Consider the following 20,139-nt stretch of genomic DNA (forward strand, 5'->3'; position numbering starts at 1 on the left):
CTGGCATCATCTCCTAGGCCCTCTCTCCCTGATAGCCTTGTGTCCGCCTATATAAGCTCACATTTTTCTGTTTCGCTCTAGTTGACGCAGCCGGTCGTGGGCTGCTTGCTCAACAACACATCCGAGTTCATCAAGTCCAAAATGTCTACCGCTAGCGTGTTGCTAGGCCTGACGCCGACAATACTGGTGTTCCTCGGGTCCAACACCAGCGAGCTGGCCATGGTGGCTGTCGTGGGACAACGGCCTCTGCTTTCCCTGTTACTGGGACTCGGCAGCCCAAGTGTCTGGATGGGCCGGGCCTTTGAACTTCCTGTTGACCCTCTGGGATCGCTGCACATAACTGAACGTCAGTTGCGATACGCAGTGCCAGTGGGCACCAGAAGAATGGTGCTATGCAGTGTGCACCTTCATGCCCGAGAGTTCCCTGGTCGTTCTGCTATTGGGTCTTCTGGTTATTCCCATTCACTGCCTCGGCGTCTTACTATTGCGGCTTCAAGTGTGGCGGCTTGGTGATGACGATGCTAACGAACATTCACACGAAGCACAAGAAAAAGCAGCGTGGGGGGAATGGACTTGGAAGCTGCCAGCCAAGATCTTTGCGTTTGCTCGTCGCCAGGTGCACGTGCCGCCGACGCTGCAGGCCCTCCAGTTAGTGGTATTCCCCAAGCTCAAACACGAAATCTTTTGTTCCTGGGTCGTCAGCACATCGGTCTTGGTGCACATCATCTTTGGGACACTTTTGCTCTCAAGTCTGCGTTTCGCAGGAACCCAGGATGCGCTTCAGGTAGTTATTCGCTACACCACGTAGGTGCTAGCCTGTCGTTTTACCATGCTATTTGAGATATCTGCGATGCGTCAGGCCTTCAGTATGAAGCATGGAGGCGTGGCTCGACGCAAAGAGTGAAAAGTCAGATACGGCAATGACAAGGTAACTCAGAAACACGTTGGAAAGTAGTTGAAAATCGCAATTCATTGTCAGCGCTGCAGTTTACTTTATCGTAATCGGTGGGGTTCCCTTAATAAAGATGTTGCTGGACGTAATACATAAGTTATAATCATCGATTGTACCGTGGTCCCAATTGCGTACAAAAGTACTCGAGATCCGATGGCCATCGGTCTTATCCGCCGGACGGTGAGTCCCAATTGGGTCAAAATACCGAGCCGGCTTTATGCAGCGCTTAGGCCTTGGATAAAGTGCTGTCTGATTTCTCAGACGCAGCACCGTCCAGAGCCTCTAGATCCTCAAGGTCAATCGCACCCCTGGATCGCGACCGAACCAGAGGTGCGGCCCATCCGAAGAAACCCTGGAAGTAGACGGAGCCGAGGGTCTCGGGCGGTGATGCCTTCCCGCGCGAGGGCGTCAAGGCTGTCTTGGTGCACGCCTCGAGCAAGAGCAGCGCGCCCTTGACAAGCAAAGCGGTCGTGAAGACGGCAGGGAGCGCAATGCAAGAAGAAGAAGTCTTCTGGGTAAGCCAGAGAGTCCTGGCGATGGCGGCGTCGAACATGAAGGTGAAGTTGAGGTAGGCCGACAGCAGATTGGAGGGCTTGGCGGTCCGGGTGTGCTCGTAGTGGGAGAGGGCCGGCAGCGAGACGGCGACCAGGAGGGGGAAGACGGTGGACACGACCGAGACACCGGTCAGGGGAGTCCCGAGGAGGGCAAAGCCCACAACACGACGACGGCCAGCTTCAAGACGGCGTAGATGGAAGCTATGGTGAGCTTGGCCTGGTGCTTCCAGTCGAGTTCCGAAACACGGCGGGCCTGGTGCAGGTCCCGCACTCGCAAGAGAGCACCGGTCAAAAAGATGCCGCACGGCACAATGGTGAGAGCGACCTGTTCGAAAAGGAGGGTGAAGTCGAAGCTGTCGCCCGAACCCGAGGCCATCCGGCAGCCGGCGGGAATGACGGGCCCGAGCGTGCTGTCGGCATGGCGGCAGAAATGGGGATCCATGGTTTATTTTTGGGTGCGAGTTTCGGAGTTTTTGGGAGAAGTGAATGAACGGATGGGATTCTGCCGACTAGCGGAGATAAAGAAGAGAATGTGAGAAGCGAACGAAGAAAAGGGAGGGGCGAAGAAAAGAAGTTGAGAACTGAACCGTCAACGGTGCTGCTTTGAACGAGAGGTAGAAGAGAAGAAAGGGGAAAAAGAAGAAAAGAAGAAAAGACTGAACAGCGCATTCTGTCTGATTTCGATGTCCTGAGACACTCTGCGCGTCAGGGGCTCACGAACTGTCAGTGGAGTTTAAAGTCTCCCATTCTGCCCCATTCCCTTTGCTCAGCCGCCAACCGCCCGCTCTGGCTGCTACCTACAAGCTACGCATTGCATGGATAAGCGCTAACAAGCCGAGTCACCCCGCTGTAATGCAACCCCTGTTTCCACTCTAGCTGTCAGAGCATCGAACATCTGAAGAATTCCTCAAGACAGGCTGAACCAATTGTTTCGTTTCCCGACGGGAAAGGGCGAGACTCCAATTTCCATGATTAGGCTTTTGCCATTTCGTTGTCCAACATGTCCTCCTGTCTCTCCTGGTCTCGGTCAACCTCTTCGATGGCCCACTCGCCGGCGTGTTGCAGCGCTTCGATGCGCGCGAAGTCGAAAGAGTACATGATGCACGGCGCCGGGTGCAGGCCGCCCTTCATGCCCCCGAGGAGACCCAGTGTCTTCACTGTAGCGAGTATGAGAGTCTGTTCTGATCAACTTCAATGCTCCGCTGTCATTCCCTATTATCCTGGGCACATTGATGATGTGGTTATACCTAAAATACGACGCAAGGACAACTTCACCCCTTATTTCAGCGGTCTACCATTCGATGCAGCATCGTTCAATACATTGGCGCCTATGCATCCATCCATCCCCTATCACCTGGCCTTCTACCACCTACACACTGCAAATAGAGCCTTCGTGTGGATGGGCTGGCGCAAAAAAACGTTTCTTGTCGAACCGTTGACATGCGCCGGCAAGTCGGGTCCTAGCCAAGATAGCCCCAGTTACAAATGGTCTAGCGAGCTGTATCTTTCAGGGTCCTTTCTGCAGAAGCAGCAAATACGCTACTTTGTGAGCATGCAAGCCCAGGGCCCCACAAACACCGACATAACCATGTTCAATCATTCATGGGTGAACGTGTAGAAATCGATGTTTTCTCTAGGTTTCCGCCTTGTCCTTTCGGTGTAAGCCACACTCTCGGCAGCCAATAAACAACGATTTTTGTAAACGTAAGAGCTGCTGCAGCCGGGCCTCTAATGCAAGGTTGTGCTGCGGGGTATGTGTAAGTCTATATATCAGCTGCCTGTGAATCAGAGCGCTTCGGTTTTGAGCTTACTCTTCCAGCTCAACATCAGCCAGCTCTGTCTGACGGTCGAGAGCATGGCAAATTTCCACGTCTACACACCCCTCGACGAGTCTAAAGGCGCGATACGCCTCCTCCGCCTTTGCGAAGGACCCCTATCCGACACAATCTGTTGCGACGTCGTGGAATGCTCTCTCGGCGATGGAGATCGTATACCGTATGAGGCCCTGTCATACACATGGGGCGAAGAGTACTCGTACAGTTTGCCCCATATCCTACTTGACGGACGGAAGAAGTCAGTAACACATAATCTGTTTGATGCTTTGGCCATCTTACGATTGAAGCACGAGCCTAGGTACCTTTGGATCGACGCTCTTTGTATCAATCAGGCGGATGACCGAGAAAAGGGTCACCAGGTCGGGCAGATGAAAGACGTGTACGAGAAGGCGGAAAGGGTCCTCATCTGGCTGGGTCCCGCCTTGGAAGACACTGATAGCTTGATGGTACGTTACCCAAACAATCTAGGCCGATTCAACCATCACTCGCTAAGCACTTTCGTTCAGAATGCCATGACTCTATTAGAGGAGCAGACAAGAGGACGTGCCAAGTCTCTGCAGAATCTGCGTTCCGCGTGGCGCCTGGTAGTCTTGCAACTCGGCGAAACCCACATTGCCTATCTCCGTTCGGTTCTAGGCTACGTGGTCAAACACACGTGGTTCAAACGAGTCTGGATCATTCAAGAAGTCGGCAGCGCCCGAGCCGCCCACGTACTTTGTGGCACTAGAAGTATTTCGTCCAGTGTCTTCTCAGTCATGCCGTTCCTCATGGAATTGCGGCCGGATCCCCACGCGCAAGCAGTTCTTGACATCATGCCCGGACCCCTACGCAGAGAGTCGTGGTGGAACGATGATCGTAGGTTATTGACGCTGCTTGGCAAATTCAATGAAAGCGAGGCTACCCGCGAACACGATCGAGTCTATGCGTTATTGGGTATTGCTTCTGATGCTCCTAACCTATCGATTGACTACGGATGCTCCTTTCAGAAGGTTGTCGGACGACTAGTGTCACTTTTGGCTTTCGGCGATGCACATCGTTGTCATCTCCTGCATCAAACGAGATCACGAGACGAAATACCAGCATTCTCGCTTTTCCGATTGTTCCAGGGCATATCAGACCCTACGGCATTCGCCGTCAGGGTTATCGAGGTCTGTTGCGAGGACACACAGGAGGAGTTTCTCAAGTGCATGATTGATGATTCACCCCTATTGGAGACTGCAGCAATCAATGCAGGATATCAAGGCTCCTTGCCATTCGTCGTCACGGTTTACTCTGATTGGATGAACAGCCAACCGATTGCCCGCCCGCGAATGTCTGTGTTTGAAAATACCTTGAATGAGGAGACAAGGGTGGCGGGCGCCCAAGTAACAGAGTCGAATCTAGCCGACTCGACTCTCCCCCAGCGTTTTGACCATAGTCCAGGCCAGCTTCGCCGGACGCCACTCAAGGGATATGGAAATGTTGGTGCGAGGGTAAAGGCCACAGCCCGCAGTCACTATACCAGACTGTTAAAGCTGCTAAACGGCACAAACTGATGAATCGATAAAAGCAAATTATACCACGTCAGTCTAAATTTAGAATCATTGCATTCCAATTTGTATTTCGACAAATAGCTATAGAGAGCGATGAGAGCCACAGAAGGTAACCGGTATAACAGCAACCCGTACACCAGACCCGCATGGCAAGAGTCTTTTCCCGGCCAGGGCGAAGGATCTCATCACCGCCACCAACTCTCGAAATTTGTGGCTACGTTTACGCTATGAGAATTACGTGCTGTCTCCGACTTGGGGGTTTTACGGCCTCCTAGGGGAGCGGGCGGGCCCCGACAAGACAAATAGGTATGGCAAAGACGAGCCGTTAGATTCCATCGCTGCTGTGGTCATTTTGATCATAGCAACGGCCATGTTCATTCTTCCATTATGGGACCTTGCCAAAACGGAGAACATGGATAAGCGACTAGGGGTCATCATAACATGCACCTCGGCGAAGCCATTCGAGATTCAGGCAGCAACTGCTGGGTAAGTGGACCAACTCCTAATGGGGGACGTACTGTCACTGACACCCGCGAAGCTATTCTGCGGTATTGGTGGTATTCCTCCAAAGTGGTGTCTGAGCACAAGGGATCTACGGAGAAGAGGCAAGAATTGAAACTGCTGGGTAGGGATATTGGAAGTGATTCTATTTCCTTCCTCTAACTATTTGCATTAACACTGCTGCAAGTATTCCGTCCACATATTGTTCAGTCCCTTTTCTCAAACTACCATGACGCTGGCCTCTTCCAGCGGGGGTCATCTTTGCCACGAGCAGCCATGACGGGTGCTGGTTGTTTCCAACGGGGTCCCACGTTCACACCTTGGAGTTTCGCTGGTGTTAACCAATGAGGCTTGCAAAAGCGCGTACAACGATGCTTCTTGAAGAATTTTTCGATACCCTCCCACCCAAGATCTGTTGGGCCGTATTTGCCTTCATTAGTAGATAGGAGGGCCGGGTCTGTGATCAGACTATGTCAAACGTTAGCCACCAAATAAATGTCGTAATTTCTGGAAAGACGGCATGTGAGTGATTTCTGGGGCACTTACTATCCTTCAGCGATAGCACCGCCTTGGATGTCACACAGCACGACCTTACCATGCGACGCGTGGAAGGAAAAGTGGCTCAAAGCCTGCAATGCAGCATTCCACAGGTCGTGCGAAGAACTAGCCCAGCCCCCATTGTTGTTGTGCTTTCGATAGCCCCGTATTAGGGGTTCGAGCAGGCAAGGTAAGCCCTGGTCCCCGTCTTCGACCATGACCTGGGGCGTAACAACAATAACACGATGGGGCAGCTCCTTGAAGTGCATGGACTGGTTCCATACTTGGACGATTTTCTTGGCGGCCTCGACTACACGCAACTCATTCTTCAACTGATCCCCGAAAGATATGGGACTCGGCTTGAAATATTTGACGACGCAGTGGAAACCTTTGTTGGGCCCCTCAATGCACTGGGCTCTGAAGACGACTTTGAAGGTTCCCTGTGCATATATGATATCCGTTTCCACTTTGATTTCGTTGAATTGTTTCTTGTCGCTCGTTTTCATCAGCAGGGTATCCTTGAGGCCCTGAAGAAACGATGCCATGTTGTCGAAATGTCTCCTATTGGGAGATGGACATGTAGAGAATGAGTAACAAAAACAAAGGGAAGGGCCACGGCGATTTACTTCTGGCTATGGTGGCATGAGAGGTCATTAAATATATATGAAAGAGTCACTATGAGCATAACGGAGAAAGGGAGGCAGAATATTCTCCGTAACGCTCGCTGGCTACGTTAAGCTTTGATCGACACAAGACAATATTGTGTCATCTTTTTAAAGTTCATCATTTATAGGGAATTGATGAGAAGAACCAAACACATTGAACAGTCAAATCTCTATGATACACATTATTCTCAGTTACATACACAAGAACCAACGATTTCTAATATGTTTTACCCAACTTCAGTTGTAGTCATCTCTTTCTAACCTCCCAAGCCCTTGGCAGTGCTCTTGTCGCCAACGCTTCAACAACGCTGGTTTTTAGACGCCAGATCAGTACAATTCATTCAGAACCTCTCATGATTTGCAGGCTCCAAAACCGAGGCTTTATATTGTGGCTCCTGGGCCTGGCCGCCAACCAATGAAGGCTCAGCAGGCTAGACAGGCTAGGCTAGTGGCCCTCCCACAGATTCAGATTCAGGGGTTTGGCCGGAATCGCGAAGTTTCCCGATCGCAGCCCCAGCCCCGGCTTTCGGGATTCCCCACGATGGCAAATGCGATGCACAGCAAATCAAGTCCTCAACTGCGCCACACGACTTAGCCAGCTTGCCAGCAACACGGGCATTTGTTAGTTTCTTTTCAAGACTGGACACCACAGCGGTCAGCGGTGAAAATGTGTCGTGTGTCGGGCATGATCGCGATTAGCCAAAAATAGGGCCAGGACGACTAGTGCTTACTCGCCTATCGCAATTTCGCCACGAGCTACAAGCTGATTGGTAATAGCGTGTGTTTGTTGTTGCCTTTTACGGGTCTGAAATCTGCAAGCACTTGGATCCCCCAGTGCCTTGAGTGTTTCACGGAGCGTTTCTGCCTCAGCCGCAATTTCATAACCGCCGTCGGACGCTTTGCTGTAAACAACCAAATCCTCCTCCCAACGCCATCACTTCTCGCCGAGGCTACGGTAGAAGATAGCACCCAAGCCAGACTCCATTTCTGCATTCGGGGAACCCAAAGCTCATCTCAACTCACCCCGTTCCGTATGAAGCCGTGGCCGAACGGCCGGTCTTAGTGGACAATGGAGGCCGCCCGGGGCCGAGAGGGGCAGGAACCAGCGGTGCCACCCCCAACGAAATCAATCATACCCTCATACAAATGGCCTGGGTATCATCCGTATGAGACGGTGCAAGCTGAGCCCCAGTCCGAGTATCCGCCCTTTCAGCCTTTCGAGACCAAGGGCGCCGAGACCATGTTCACAAACACACAGCTGCCGTGGCGGCCGAGCTATCTCCAGCGTCTCGTCATCGCCGGCTTCATTGGCACCTTTGTTCTCATCATTGCCGCTATAGAGGCCCTGCTTGCCGTGTCTAACAAGACATATGGCATCGCCACAAGCCATCCCGATCAACACTACCTATGGACGTATGGCCCCATCGCCTTCCTCACCTTGGTGGCGGCCGTTTGGGCGCGAGCAGAGTATCAGAGCAAGCTCGTCGCACCCTGGAGACGGCTGATGCAGGATCCTGTCGACACAAAAAAGACACTGTTGCTGGACTACATTTCCGACTTCCAGCTCTTCGCTGTTTTCAAGGCTCTGCGTAACAAGGACTGGACCGTCTCCATCACTTGCGCGGTTTCGGTCTTACTCAAAATCCTCATCGTTATCTCGACTGGTCTGATCACCCTCTCATGGACTGAAGTCCAACTGGGCGCCCATCCGATGGTAGTGCAAAACACCTTCTCGGACAACAACGCCCGGCTGTCCAAGACAGGGACCATGTCCTACTATGTCATGAAGGGTCTCATCGGGAGGAACCTCACCTATCCGAATGGCATGTCCAAAGACTACGCTTTCCAGTCCGTACTGACGAATCTCCCGGATTCTGCCCAGACACGGGTGACGGTGGATGGATTCACGAACGGCCTCGACTGCGTTCCGGCCGACGTGATCATGACAGGATCTAGACCTATGGATCCACGCTTGAAAGACTCCACTTTGAACCTGACCATCACCTCTCCGGGCTGCAATATCAAGCTTCTAAAGCTTGGTGGTCCCTCGTGGATTGCCGAGATGGGTAGCAAGCAAAACTCGTCCAACGTCCCCTTTGGTAGGTTTGCCAAAACGCAATGCGACGGCTCTCAAGACGAATCAGGGGCCAGAATCCTCGTCATGTTTGGAAATCTTACTTATACCGTGGACTATTCGAGGAACACGACGGACTACACCGGCCATCCCGTGCATGCTTTAGCGGCAAAGCTGAACCGAAGCGCCCAGATGCTCTGCGTCCCTACATATACGATCAGCCGGGTCGATGTGGTCCGAAACGGCACCCAAACTCAAAGCGTCGAACTGGCTCCAGGCGGCACCAACCGGACGCTAAACTCCCTCCATCCCTGGGCTATGGTGGAAGCTCAATACAGCGCGGTAAGAAACTTGCGATTGACGTCTTGGCAGCCCATATACTTATAATACGACAGCTTTCAAACTCATTCGAGTCAGGAGGGGCTTGGGGCCGTGGCACCAATATCTCGAAAACCCAGGTCGATACGGACACGGCCTTTGCCCTAGCCATAGACAGCCAGCTTGGCCCCGACACAACGGCCCAGCCCTCGGATTTGTTCGATCCAGGCTTCCTGAAGCAGGTTGCTGAGGGCTACTACCGCCAGATTTCCGCCATTGTCGCCAAGCAGTCGCTTATGGAGCCCGCATCCATCGATATCACGGGAACTGCCATCTTCAATGCCAACCGGCTCGTCGTGCGCGGCTGGGCTGCCCAATGGATGGCGGGACTAGTGATTGCTTGCTTGGTCCTCTCGATTATCTTATTGTTCACCGTCCCGAAGCAAGGCATCCTTCCACGAAACCCGAGCAACATCCCGGACGTGGCGTCGCTCCTTCTCCACAGCCACGCACTGCAGGCCAGACTTCGCGACCTCGGTGCTGCAGACGAGAAATCCCTCGTGCAGGGGCTCGACCGGCATAAGTTCCAGTCCGGGGTCATCCAGAATCCCGCGACGGACCAGACAGAGTTTAGCATTGTCGATCAACAGCAGTACGCTGACGACTCGCCTCCCCAGGGTCCCGCCATGGTCCACGCCAGACGGAATCTGCATCCGGGCATACTACACCCAGCTTCTCGATCAGCCTTCTGCCTGATCCTGATCGGTCTGATTCTCGCGCTCGAGCTGACGCTGCAAAAGTCCAACAGGGAACAGGGGTTGGGCGACGTTGGGAACGATACTTACATACACTATTCGTGGACTACCTTGCCAGCACTCACCTTTGGTATGGTAGCTATGGCCTTCTCCTCCATGGACTTCCAGATTCGATCCCTGGCGCCATATACGATGCTCAAAAGGACGGTGAACACCAAGACGTTCATGGAACTTGATCATCTGGTAAGTACTTGACGAAGTCCGCCTGTCTACAATTGAGGGGTTGTCCAATCTAACTCTGGATCTTGTTAGGATATGTCCGTGCCTCGTGCCATGTACAAAGAAGTAATGTCATGCAACGTCGGCGCTTTCGCAACTACAACAATGCTGCTGGTCGCTTCCCTGTTCACCATATTCTCCGGCTCCCTGTTCCAGGCTCTTGCCGTCCCCAGTACCGGCACAATCATGCTACGCGCCAACCAGTCGTTCGATACCACCCCTTTCGGAATCAAAGATGCTGCCAGTTCCATCTCTTCGTTGATCCTCGAGAGTAACCTCTCGTACCCGGCCTTCACGTACGAGAACCTGGCTTTCCCACAGTTTCTGTCGGACGTGCCCCTGGAGTCAAACTCGACATTCAACTTCTCGACCGTGGCGATCGACACCGTGGTCCCGGCAGTGCGGAGCAAGTTGGAGTGTCGGCTCTACCCTTTCGCTAAGCACCACATCAACTTAACACTGAATTATGATATTTTGGGTAAAGAAAATCCCTTGGGCGTTCAGATCGAAGGTGAAGAGTGCCAGCTACAACCCAAAAACGAGTGGATTCGGTACAATCAGCTTTTTGCGACGTACCCCAACACGACATATCTCGGCAGTGCATCAGATACGGTATGTCATCTCCAGTGCCCGCCCCCATCTGTCGTCAAAGCTCCCCAGCCCCGGCATGCCGCCATTTGATTTGCGCTAATATCATGGAACTCGTGTAGTCCGCGGGTACAAATCCAAACGGCTGCAGCCAGCTGCTTTACACTTGGGGGAAAATCGACCACAAAGCCAAGCCCATCGTGCAGCACCTCGCCTCCTTAGGCTGCAACGTCACCTTCGAGAGGGTCGACGTCGAGACTACCTTTGTTGGCTCGGACCTGCAGATCGACACCTCACCCGGCAAGACCCCGCGGATCCGCGAGGACACGGCCCGCCTCTCGGCCATGGACCCCCCAACTCAACTCCTCGATAGGCCCCGTGAGCAGCATCTACTCGTCCCTGGCCAAGATCCAGACGGACCCCCAGCTGCTGGAGCCCTTCTTCGGCATGCTGGTCTCGTCGCGCTTCGCGATCCCCATGTCCGACCTCGGCGACGCGGGCGCCGACCAGAAGGTGGCCGACGCCATCAAGTGGCAACACGGCGTCATCCACGCCCAGAACCTGGCGCAGCAGCGCATCCCGGCGCAGTGGTCCAACGTGACCCTAGCGTCCATTGCGTCGCGCAATGACAGCGACGCCCAGCCCCGGTACACGGCCGCGGTCACGGACACGTCGGCGCGGCGGCGGGTGGTGCAGGATGCGGCGTCGACGCGGGCTCTCGAGGCGCTGCTGGGCGCCGCCCTCGTGCTGCTCGTCGTCGGCTGGCTCTTCATGCACCAGACCGACGTGCTGCCGCGGCCGCCGACCAGCATCGCGTCCGTGGCGGCCTTGGTCGCCGGCGGCAACGTACTGGACAAGCTGCCGGCCGACGCCGAGTGGCGGACCCGGGCCGAGCTGGCGGCGGCGCTTCGGGCTAGTAGCGGTGGCGGCGGCATTGCTGGTATCGGTGGGGAACCAAGATTCTGGCTCGGATGGGGCCTCGTGCCAGATCTCGAGGGCCGGGCGGCGGGCACTGAGAACGAGAATGGGTACAGGCGGTTCGGGATCTTTGCCGTGGGAGAGGAAGAGTCAATCCCCGTCGATGACGGTGGAAAAGGGGGGAAGATGGACCAGGAAAGGAGAATGCAGGAGCAGGTCACGGCATACGATGGTGCGGCCGGAGGCAGCAGCCAGTATGCCCCTATAGGCCAGGGGGCCGTTGCATATAATATTTCATAGACTACACTAGTGAGGGCATTCCCACACGAAACCTCCGTTACGACAGGTATTGTACTGTCGAATTATTACACCAGAGTACATAGATAAAAGCGCCGAACTATTGAGTCCACACTTTAAACTGCTGAAGCTTCTCTTCGGACCCCTTTTTGCCAACGTGTTGCCCGAAGCCTTCAACGACATCTTCCCTGCCTCGGCTTGTGCAACACGCGGATAAAGGTACAGAAGGCAATATTCACCTATCCTCGCCTATCTAGCACTTGAACTTGATTGGTCAAGTTTACGATTGTGTGCAGAACCAAGGTCAGCATTTCGGACACTTCCGCCCTATCCGGTTAGGGGGCTCCTGGGTTGGTCAGCGCTACATCGTCACTAGTCTCGCGTTCTCGGTCTTAGCCTTAACCCTTGTAAACCCCAGGTTTACATAACCACGATTACACAATCCACTGCATAGAATATTCAAGAGCTGAATCTCGGGTCTGGCCAATGAGAGTTGTGGCGCACCGGGTATACGAACTGTACGTTTCCATTCTCCTTCGTCTAATTCCTCAACCAATGGTGATGACCAAGCTCGCGTCTCGCGGGGCCAACCTGGCACACCACGATATCGCTTACAGCTCAACGAGGGCCAAGTCATCGCAAACGGTGCATGATACGATAGTTGCTATGGTGTAGCCAAAACATATATATATGGCCGCAGACCTCTATCCCACTGAAACATATCTCGGCAAGAACATCTCTCAACTCAACACCGTCAATTCTATCACCCAAACACAATACCAACTTCAAGAACCCGACAAGAACTTGTCAAGTCTACTTCAACTTATACAATCCCACTAAAATCATTACCAACAACACCATGTCAACCCTACAGAAGGCCATCGTCGTGACCGAAGTCGGCAAACCCGTCGTCCTCATCGACAACCAACCGATACCCCAGCCTGGCCCCAACCAAGTCCAAATCAAAGTTTCCGTAGCGGGACTCAACCCGCACGACCAGAAGATGCGCGACTTCGGCATGTTCGTGACCGAGGGCAGCCTGCCCCAAGTCATGGCCAACGACGTGGTGGGCGTCATCACGCAGCTCGGCGAGGGCGTTGAGGGCCAATACGCCGTCGGCGACCGCGTCGTGAGCCACGCCCGCATGGGTGCCTGGACCGAGCCCAAGTCTTCCGAGACGGGCCTGCAGGAGTACGCCCTGGCCAACGTTGGCGCCATGGCGAAGGTCCCGGCCGGCGTCTCGGACGACGAGGCCGCGACCCTGCCCATCAACGTCATGCCGTCCGTCGTCGCCCTCTACCGCGTGCTGGGCATCCCGGCCCCCTGGACCGACGCCGCGGCAGGCTTCGACTACGCGCACACAACTCTGCTGATCATCGGCGGCGGGAGCAACAACGGCCGCTTCGGCGTCCAAATCGCCAAGCTGGCGGGCGTGGGCCGCATCGTCGTCGTGGGCGGAGACGAGGCCGAGCTTAAGTCGTACGGCGCCACACACGTACTCGACCGCCACGGCGGGGCCGACGCCGTTTTGGGCCGCATCCGCGCCGTGGTCGGCGATGACCTGGTCTACGCCTACGACACCGTCAACGACCCCGCCGGGCAGACGCTGGGCCTCAACGCGCTTTCGAGCAGCAAGAAGGGCGCCATGGCACGGCTGGTGCCGACAGGCCCTGTGGACGAGCCGCTGGTCGCGGGAAAGGAGGCCGGGTTCGAGCTGCGCGACGCTATTGGCATGTCGGTTTACCAGAAGGACGAAGCCCTGGAGTTTTGGAACCGGCTTCCAGGGTACCTCGAGTTCGGCCAAATCAAGCCCCTTAAGTTCGAAGTGAAGGGGTTCAGCGCTGCGGATGTCAATGAGGTATTGGATGCCTATCGTGATGGGAAGACGGTCACTAAGACGCATATTCATTTCTAAGATTGTAGGTGATTACGAAGCAAAGATTTGATAACAACGGCATCAGTTCGGAAAGCAAATTTTCATAAGATATTTTGTATTCATTTATTATAGACCAATGATTGTTAACGCCTGGGCATTGTGATCTCATCGGTGCACAATCTACATCGGAATCCTATGACCAGTCTTCCTCAATTTCTGGAAGACCTGATCAGGGTCGTATTTGGCCGAGGCAGCGCGCATCTTGGCAATGGCCTTCTCACCGAAGGAGGCGAGCACGTTTTGTTTCTGATTAGCGTAGTTGAGATAACGCCAGTTCCAGTTGAGGTCAAGCGAGTCGGCAAAGGCGTCGATCGAATCCTGCCAGTCCTGTACGAGGGGTGCGGCCTTTTTCTCGTTCTCAACGCCCTTGACTGCGAACGTGGCCAGGAACATAACGCCCGTCTTGCTGGAGCCGTCGGCGGCCTTGAAGACATGGTCCTCGAGGCCCATGATGTTGCCGCCCCGGTCGATGCCGTGCTGCACCATGTTTGGCGATATGGGCTGGAACATACACAGGGTGTTGAAACCGCTATCAGCCGACATCACCTTTTGGAGCTCGGCCACCATCGAGGCGTGCTTGTCGACGGCGAATTTGATGATGCGTGCGTCGTTCCCATAAGCACCAGTATACCAGATGTTACTATTGGAAATAGAAGGTGTAAGTTTCTATGATGATACACAGAAGACGTTGTCTTCCCGCCAAAGTGCCATGGTGAGACTTACCGGAATCCAGCGGGCTGTCCCGAGCCGAGTTCCAACGTTATCTCAGCCATGGGAGCCGAGCGTAGTGACTTGGAGATGACACCAGTGGTCTTAAGATAGCAGTCAAACGCAGGGGGCGAGACGGCGTTGATGGTGTTCTCTAGGGCCACGTTCAGCACCATGCCTCCGAGGGCGGGTATGTAACCCCAAAATACGATCGAGGTGCTGTTTTGGTCCTTGCCGCTGTTCTCGGCAAAGTCGACGTAGCAGTCGATGACATCATCTTGCACGGCAACGTCGTGGATGATAAGGCCACCCCACTGTGGAAACGAGAAGAGGAGAGGGCGTTAGCTGATGGTTGTTCTCGAATATATCGCAGACAGAGTTGTTCTGGACTCGTGGTATTTCATGGTGAGACTTACGATATCAGTAGAGGATGGGTCCGGAAACTCGATGGCGTACATATCGTAGCGCGTGATCAGGCCGAAGTTGCCGGAGCCGCCCTTCATTGCCTGCCAGAGATCCGGATTCTCATTGGCATTGGCGTTGATCAGGCTGCCGTTACCCAGGACCAGCTCGAAGTTTTGCACATTGTCGGCGGCGAAGCCGTGCGACGCCGAGTGGAAGGAGTTGCCCCCTCCAGAGATAAATCCGGATGCGCCGACGGTACCGCCCCGGCCACCAGTAACGGTAACGCCGAGCGGCGACAACGTCTCATACACGGGCTGCCAGTGTGTGCCAGGCTGGATCGACACAATCTTGCGGTCGGCATCGTACGTGGTCGCGTTCATGAAACCTATCATTTTGCGCCGCGGGTTAGCGCCGGGGCTCTAGTGACGAGTTTTAACAAACAACAGAATCTCATCTAAGTTGGTTACGTTACCGAAATCAATAGTGACACCCGCGTCGATACCGTTGGAGTAGGCGTCGGCGCCATGGCCGCCACCGCGAATGCCGAAGGGACACTCGTTCTTCGTCAGCACTCTGATAACCAGTGACGCCTCGTCGGCCGTGGCGGGCATAACCATGCACCACGGTTCTAATGCGGCGCTGACGGACCAGTACGTCTCCAGCCTCTCGGTGTAGGGTGCGCCATTGGGGAGGAAGACACGGTCCCTCAAGCTGCTATCTTGCAGTGCATTGCACTACACGGTAACGGGAACCAGATCAGGTTAGCTAATTATGCTGTTTTACATCTTGGGACTGGGAAGGTGATAGTGGAAGTCTCACGCATTGAGTACTGAGAGTGGCGGCATCATAGACTGTAATAGGGGCCTCCATGGTTGCGGTGGCAGCGACAGATGGTGACTGGGTAGACCTACAATGAAGTGCTACGTTCTGAACAGAAAGGGAGAGAGGCAACCGGCGTTGGTCGTGCTATATATATACACACGGAGAAGAATGAGCCCAGGATAACATCCCACTACATAATAGGATGGAAGAATGAATTCTTCGTTCTCGATAAGCGAATACCGATATGGAGCGTGATGAGGGGTAAGCGAGTCAGCTTCATGCCATTGGACGGTGCGACACACCACTTTCTATCCGTCTAGAGGGTGTGCAACAGTTATCAAGCAAATACACAATCTTATAGCGACAGTGAGATTCAGCGGTGAGCATCCGATCTGCCACTAAGGAACCTGCAAAGTTGTACTTTTCTACAAGACTCATAAAACTATGTTCTTTAGGTAGCCTTGGCCCGTAGTGTTGCACCAACTAGTAGTGCTGACAGATCCCCGCTTGAAGACAACTCACCCAAACAAAAGCATGGCGGTGATGGAGCGGCCCGCCTACGCCGCAACCTGTGGGGTATAGCGCAGTTCTGCTAACCAGGGGCTTCATACCCCGCCTGGTGTCCGAGCTGTGATGGAGAAGCGCCCGGGAAAGCTCGGTGGATACGGGCTGGCAGCAATGTATCCGATGCCATTGTGCGGCCCGAGACCGAAGTGGTTGCTGGCCTTGAGGGATCGGGAGGTGGTCTGTGGCGCCCGAAATAGGGGGTCTTTTAGAACTCAAGTCCCCCGGCATCCTCCAGCCGCTATCCTTGCTGATGGAGCCGTCCGTGGTGATATCTCGGCGGTTCGAGTCATCACGGTCGTCGCAACTATGGGGCTCACATTCTCCGCCATTGGGGCTCGTGTTGGGTGACTCAATTTTGATAGTTCAAACACACTGCGCATTATAACTTTTTCTTGAGATCTCATTAGGCTTTGAGGCACCTTGCTCGTCCGACGCTTAGGTTAGGAACTTATCTAACTCCTCCAAGGTCGACTGCAAGGCAACTCCTAGTGAATCCATATTCAAGTGGACCTTCTCCTCGTTGGGACTGTACTCGACATCCTCCACATCCGACTGAAGGGATAACCAACAGGCTAGTAGCAATCCCTCCACCACCCAAGCCTTCCGCTCCTCCATGTCCGGGAAAGTGTCGTTATCGGAGCCTAACTGGCATTCCTGCTTTTCAAATGCCGCTGTGTACCTGTCCATTCAGGCGTTGTAGGTCTTGTTCCACGCCTCTCCGTACCGCTCCTCTAGCTCCTCTTCATCCACCATAAAGCTCTCTTCCGGGTTCCCTGGCCAGCCAGGCTCATACCAGACAAAGCCTGCGCCATAATCGGGAAACACGCGGTATTTGTAGCCCGGCTGTTTGGGTTTGGGGTCTGGTTCGGATATTGGAAAGTCGTCACCTCCGCCGTCCAAGGCCGGCGTTTTGGCTGTGGTGTGGTGAAGAGTAAGTGATTTATCTGAATCTACGACAAGCACAAGGCCGTAGCTTGTCTCCAATGTGATCTTGCTGATGTCACTGAGAGAATTGGTGATTTGCAGGACAATTTGGGCAGCACTGAGGGCGGACATCTTAGTTAGCAGATGATAGAGTGGATGGGTGTGAGCTGTATTGAAGAGGGACTGACTATGCGTGGATGGACAAAGTGAGATGATCTTCAATTTAAATACCACCCATGTCTCTTGGCCCACTGTTTGTTGGTTATGTTTTAGGGGAACCTGACATCCAAGCCTCACACCCCTCGCTTCTGGGATTTAAGCGCTTGCACTCTCTTGGCTGCTCTCACTTCTGGAGACGTCAAGGATTGCAGCAAGCGCGAGCAGTATATCAACGCGATCGCGGCTAATGGCCACAAGATCACCAGGACTGACGTGGTACATGCCTGGCCTGTCCATCCCCACGGAACAAGCGAGTTCCCGGCCCCGTCCGGCAAAGCCCGACAAGGCCATATGTGGGTAGAGAAAGGAAATGATGAAAAAGGGCTCCAACACGTCAGGGACCGCCATGGCAAAGACTACGAGAATATTGGAATACCCCCAGATAAGCACAACCAACGGCTTCCTCAGTACATGGAGGGTTCGACAACTGTTGGTAGGCATATCGGGTATGCCTCCAAGTCTGAAGGGCGGCCGGTGATGTCTACATACTTCGAGGAGGAGCAGCGTGTTGTTAGGAATAGCATAACTGTTGCTGACAATGGATTTGTGGTGGGCATGAATCCTATGAGCCAGAAGAAGGTAAAGCGAAGGGCAGGGGATCCGAGGGAGGTAAGCGACAGGACCATGAAAAATCTTTATTCTTATCCCCCAAATGTCCCCGACAGACGTGGCACACATGCAGGACAGGCTGCTCAGCCATATCAGGGCCAGCCACCTAGAAAGACTGGTACATGGTTGTGACAGCGTCAGGGTGGGAGAACTGGGCAAGCTAAGCTGGACTGTGCACCTATCTCCCAAGCAATGTAACTTTCGCTACTCGTCTAGGGTTGCTTTTCTCCTTCTTTTCTGTGACAATAACTTTGGTCTGAATCGCTGGGTCCAGTCAAGGAACCTCGCCGCAGGAAATCACTCAAACTATCCTGTTCAAAATGAGCGCGCCGCCAATTAAAACCACTCAAAAATAAAAGAACTTGAGTACCTGCTCAAATGTAACGTTTGTATGAGGAAATCTAAAATCCTATTAGCATGAAGGTAGAGACCATGAGCATGTTGGAGACATAAACCTTCCGCCGCCAGCAGTATAAAAAGGTCTCTTGCCCGCCTGTGCACTGGATCAACTCGACGAAGGTACATGTATGTCCATTGATGCCTTGATTGACCTTGACTCCCGCCACAGTTCATACACGACCGTCTCAAGTGGTTACATTGGATCTTGGAGGGACTTAGGCCGACCAGCTGTGGTGCTGCATAACCTGCCCCCGAAGTTGCGACTTCCCAATCATGCCCATCACGCGCCTGCCAATGGAGATCTGACGGGATGCGGTGTTTCCACAATGGAATGGTCGTTACCCTATGGCAACGTCGAGGCAAGAGAAGGCCGTCCCATCCACAGTCAGGAGGTGTAATTAAAGGGTGTAATCGCATGCTTGCTAAATTCACCAAACATTAGCCTCGTGACTGCTAAGGCGTCTCTGCCCGGCGTCCCCCTAGGTGCTGAAACCTTCATAAACTGAAATATTCAAGGTCCTCTGCGTGTTCCTACGTCCCGTCTGTCGAGGGTCAGCCGTCCCTATATAGAAAATTAGAGTTGAAAGGGGAAATTCCTGCTGCCTGGCGCTAGGGGCTACCGCCTTCTTCTATACCAGCGGCGCCGGACCCCAACCCACACTGGCTCAATCCACCCACAAATCCTTGGCATATTTAAGTGAGTCTTCTGTCTGTATGATCTTGGCACGGAGGTGCTAAAGTGTACGCAATATAGAATTTAAATAAATTAAATAACTTTAAAATAGCTTCATTTCTCCGATATTTTAAGGTATCTTATATAAAGAGGCCTACCTCGCTCCCTCTCTTATCTAATGAAACTGTCCCAATTACTAACACCTTCTTCAAACCTTTAGCACATGTCATTTCCATCCACCTTGCCAATCCTACCTCCTAGGAATTTGTCTGTGTAATGTCTTGGAGTCGTTTACCACCTCCGGCCCCTGAATGTCCTGACCCTTAAATATCCACCTTTGGATATTCTCTCCGAACACCCCCCTCACAAGATACCTACCGAAAAATATAATAGCTCAATATCGTCATACACGAATATGGACTCAAACGATCAACCGGAATCCGGCACCCCACTACCCCGATACGAGGAAATATGCCATGCGTCATCACCACCACCAGTCTCCGGGGAATTCTTCGAAGAATTTCCTGGAGAATCCGTCATAGGCTTTCAATTTTTTCCTGAGCCAACCGAGCCGAGAAACGCACAGCCATGGTTCGGGCAATTGTGTATCAAGGCCATAAACGTCCCCCAGATGATGAAGGAAGGATTTTTCATCAACGAGGAGAACATCATCCGGGAGGAAGGTTACATCGAGCCTAATGACAACCCGCCGGACGACTCTTTAAAAAAGTATAAATACATTAGGCACTATTACCTCCGCGACCTGAAGCAGCCGCCACAGTGGGCAGGGTACCTACAGTGCATGGCATACGACATTATGCCTGAGCTCGCCCGTATCCGGCCCGAGATCCTAACACACCGCAACGTCGGTTTGTGCATGGCCTACAACACAGAGGAAAACCTCATCTATTATTTCGACATAGACGATGGTGGCATCAACGCTATCTACGACGACAAGCCACTCAAAGGACTGTGGCCATGGCCCAGAGACCCTGAGGAGGGCGATGGCAGAACACGTGGTGAAAACAATTGAATGTCTGGCGAGGAATAGTGGTATTATCTTCATTATAGC

At 53.5% G+C, this 20,139-nt stretch overlaps 10 protein-coding genes across 10 annotated transcripts; 5 read left to right on the forward strand and 5 right to left on the reverse strand.

The window, feature by feature from the left end:
- Positions 1–141: 141 nt before the first annotated feature.
- Positions 142–808, forward strand: PG998_013638 (uncharacterized protein; the record flags this gene model as incomplete). The annotated part of the gene is made up of 2 exons (XM_066880454.1): positions 142–346; positions 399–808. The coding sequence occupies 2 exons, from the start codon at positions 142–144 to the stop codon at positions 806–808; spliced, it is 615 nt and encodes a 204-aa protein (XP_066724593.1).
- A 370-nt stretch (positions 809–1,178) lies between these two features.
- Positions 1,179–1,948, reverse strand: PG998_013639 (multidrug resistance protein MDR; the record flags this gene model as incomplete). Its single annotated transcript, XM_066880455.1, has 2 exons — positions 1,179–1,684; positions 1,753–1,948. The coding sequence occupies 2 exons, from the start codon at positions 1,946–1,948 to the stop codon at positions 1,179–1,181; spliced, it is 702 nt and encodes a 233-aa protein (XP_066724594.1).
- Positions 1,949–2,478: 530 nt separating this feature from the next.
- Positions 2,479–3,363, reverse strand: PG998_013640 (Asp/Glu/hydantoin racemase; the record flags this gene model as incomplete). Its single annotated transcript, XM_066880456.1, has 2 exons — positions 2,479–2,663; positions 3,318–3,363. The coding sequence occupies 2 exons, from the start codon at positions 3,361–3,363 to the stop codon at positions 2,479–2,481; spliced, it is 231 nt and encodes a 76-aa protein (XP_066724595.1).
- On the forward strand, positions 3,362–5,363 carry PG998_013641 (ankyrin repeat and sam domain containing protein 6 protein; the record flags this gene model as incomplete). Its single annotated transcript, XM_066880457.1, has 3 exons — positions 3,362–3,787; positions 3,848–4,805; positions 4,999–5,363. The coding sequence occupies 3 exons, from the start codon at positions 3,362–3,364 to the stop codon at positions 5,361–5,363; spliced, it is 1,749 nt and encodes a 582-aa protein (XP_066724596.1).
- Positions 5,364–5,598: 235 nt separating this feature from the next.
- PG998_013642 (uncharacterized protein) lies at positions 5,599–6,456 on the reverse strand (the record flags this gene model as incomplete). The annotated part of the gene is made up of 2 exons (XM_066880458.1): positions 5,599–5,842; positions 5,921–6,456. The coding sequence occupies 2 exons, from the start codon at positions 6,454–6,456 to the stop codon at positions 5,599–5,601; spliced, it is 780 nt and encodes a 259-aa protein (XP_066724597.1).
- Positions 6,457–7,645: 1,189 nt separating this feature from the next.
- PG998_013643 (uncharacterized protein) lies at positions 7,646–11,808 on the forward strand (the record flags this gene model as incomplete). Its single annotated transcript, XM_066880459.1, is given in 5 exon segments — positions 7,646–8,992; positions 9,046–9,966; positions 10,036–10,614; positions 10,713–10,985; positions 10,999–11,808. The coding sequence occupies 5 exon segments, from the start codon at positions 7,646–7,648 to the stop codon at positions 11,806–11,808; spliced, it is 3,930 nt and encodes a 1,309-aa protein (XP_066724598.1).
- Positions 11,809–12,664: 856 nt separating this feature from the next.
- Positions 12,665–13,720, forward strand: PG998_013644 (Enoyl LovC; the record flags this gene model as incomplete). The annotated part of the gene is made up of 1 exon (XM_066880460.1): positions 12,665–13,720. One exon carries the CDS (start codon positions 12,665–12,667, stop codon positions 13,718–13,720), a length of 1,056 nt encoding a protein of 351 aa, XP_066724599.1.
- Positions 13,721–13,861: 141 nt separating this feature from the next.
- Positions 13,862–16,572, reverse strand: PG998_013645 (uncharacterized protein; the record flags this gene model as incomplete). The annotated part of the gene is made up of 5 exons (XM_066880461.1): positions 13,862–14,381; positions 14,465–14,763; positions 14,866–15,239; positions 15,327–15,588; positions 16,561–16,572. 5 exons carry the CDS (start codon positions 16,570–16,572, stop codon positions 13,862–13,864), a joined length of 1,467 nt encoding a protein of 488 aa, XP_066724600.1.
- Positions 16,573–16,930: 358 nt separating this feature from the next.
- On the reverse strand, positions 16,931–17,299 carry PG998_013646 (uncharacterized protein; the record flags this gene model as incomplete). Its single annotated transcript, XM_066880462.1, has 1 exon — positions 16,931–17,299. One exon carries the CDS (start codon positions 17,297–17,299, stop codon positions 16,931–16,933), a length of 369 nt encoding a protein of 122 aa, XP_066724601.1.
- Positions 17,300–19,698: 2,399 nt separating this feature from the next.
- Positions 19,699–20,100, forward strand: PG998_013647 (uncharacterized protein; the record flags this gene model as incomplete). Its single annotated transcript, XM_066880463.1, has 1 exon — positions 19,699–20,100. The coding sequence occupies one exon, from the start codon at positions 19,699–19,701 to the stop codon at positions 20,098–20,100; it is 402 nt and encodes a 133-aa protein (XP_066724602.1).
- Between the last annotated feature and the right edge of the window lie 39 nt (positions 20,101–20,139).

The sequence above is a fragment of the Apiospora kogelbergensis genome, assembly GCF_038363985.1.
Source record: "Apiospora kogelbergensis strain CBS 113332 chromosome Unknown utg000009l_segment0_segment0, whole genome shotgun sequence".
NCBI lineage: Eukaryota > Fungi > Ascomycota > Sordariomycetes > Amphisphaeriales > Apiosporaceae > Apiospora > Apiospora kogelbergensis.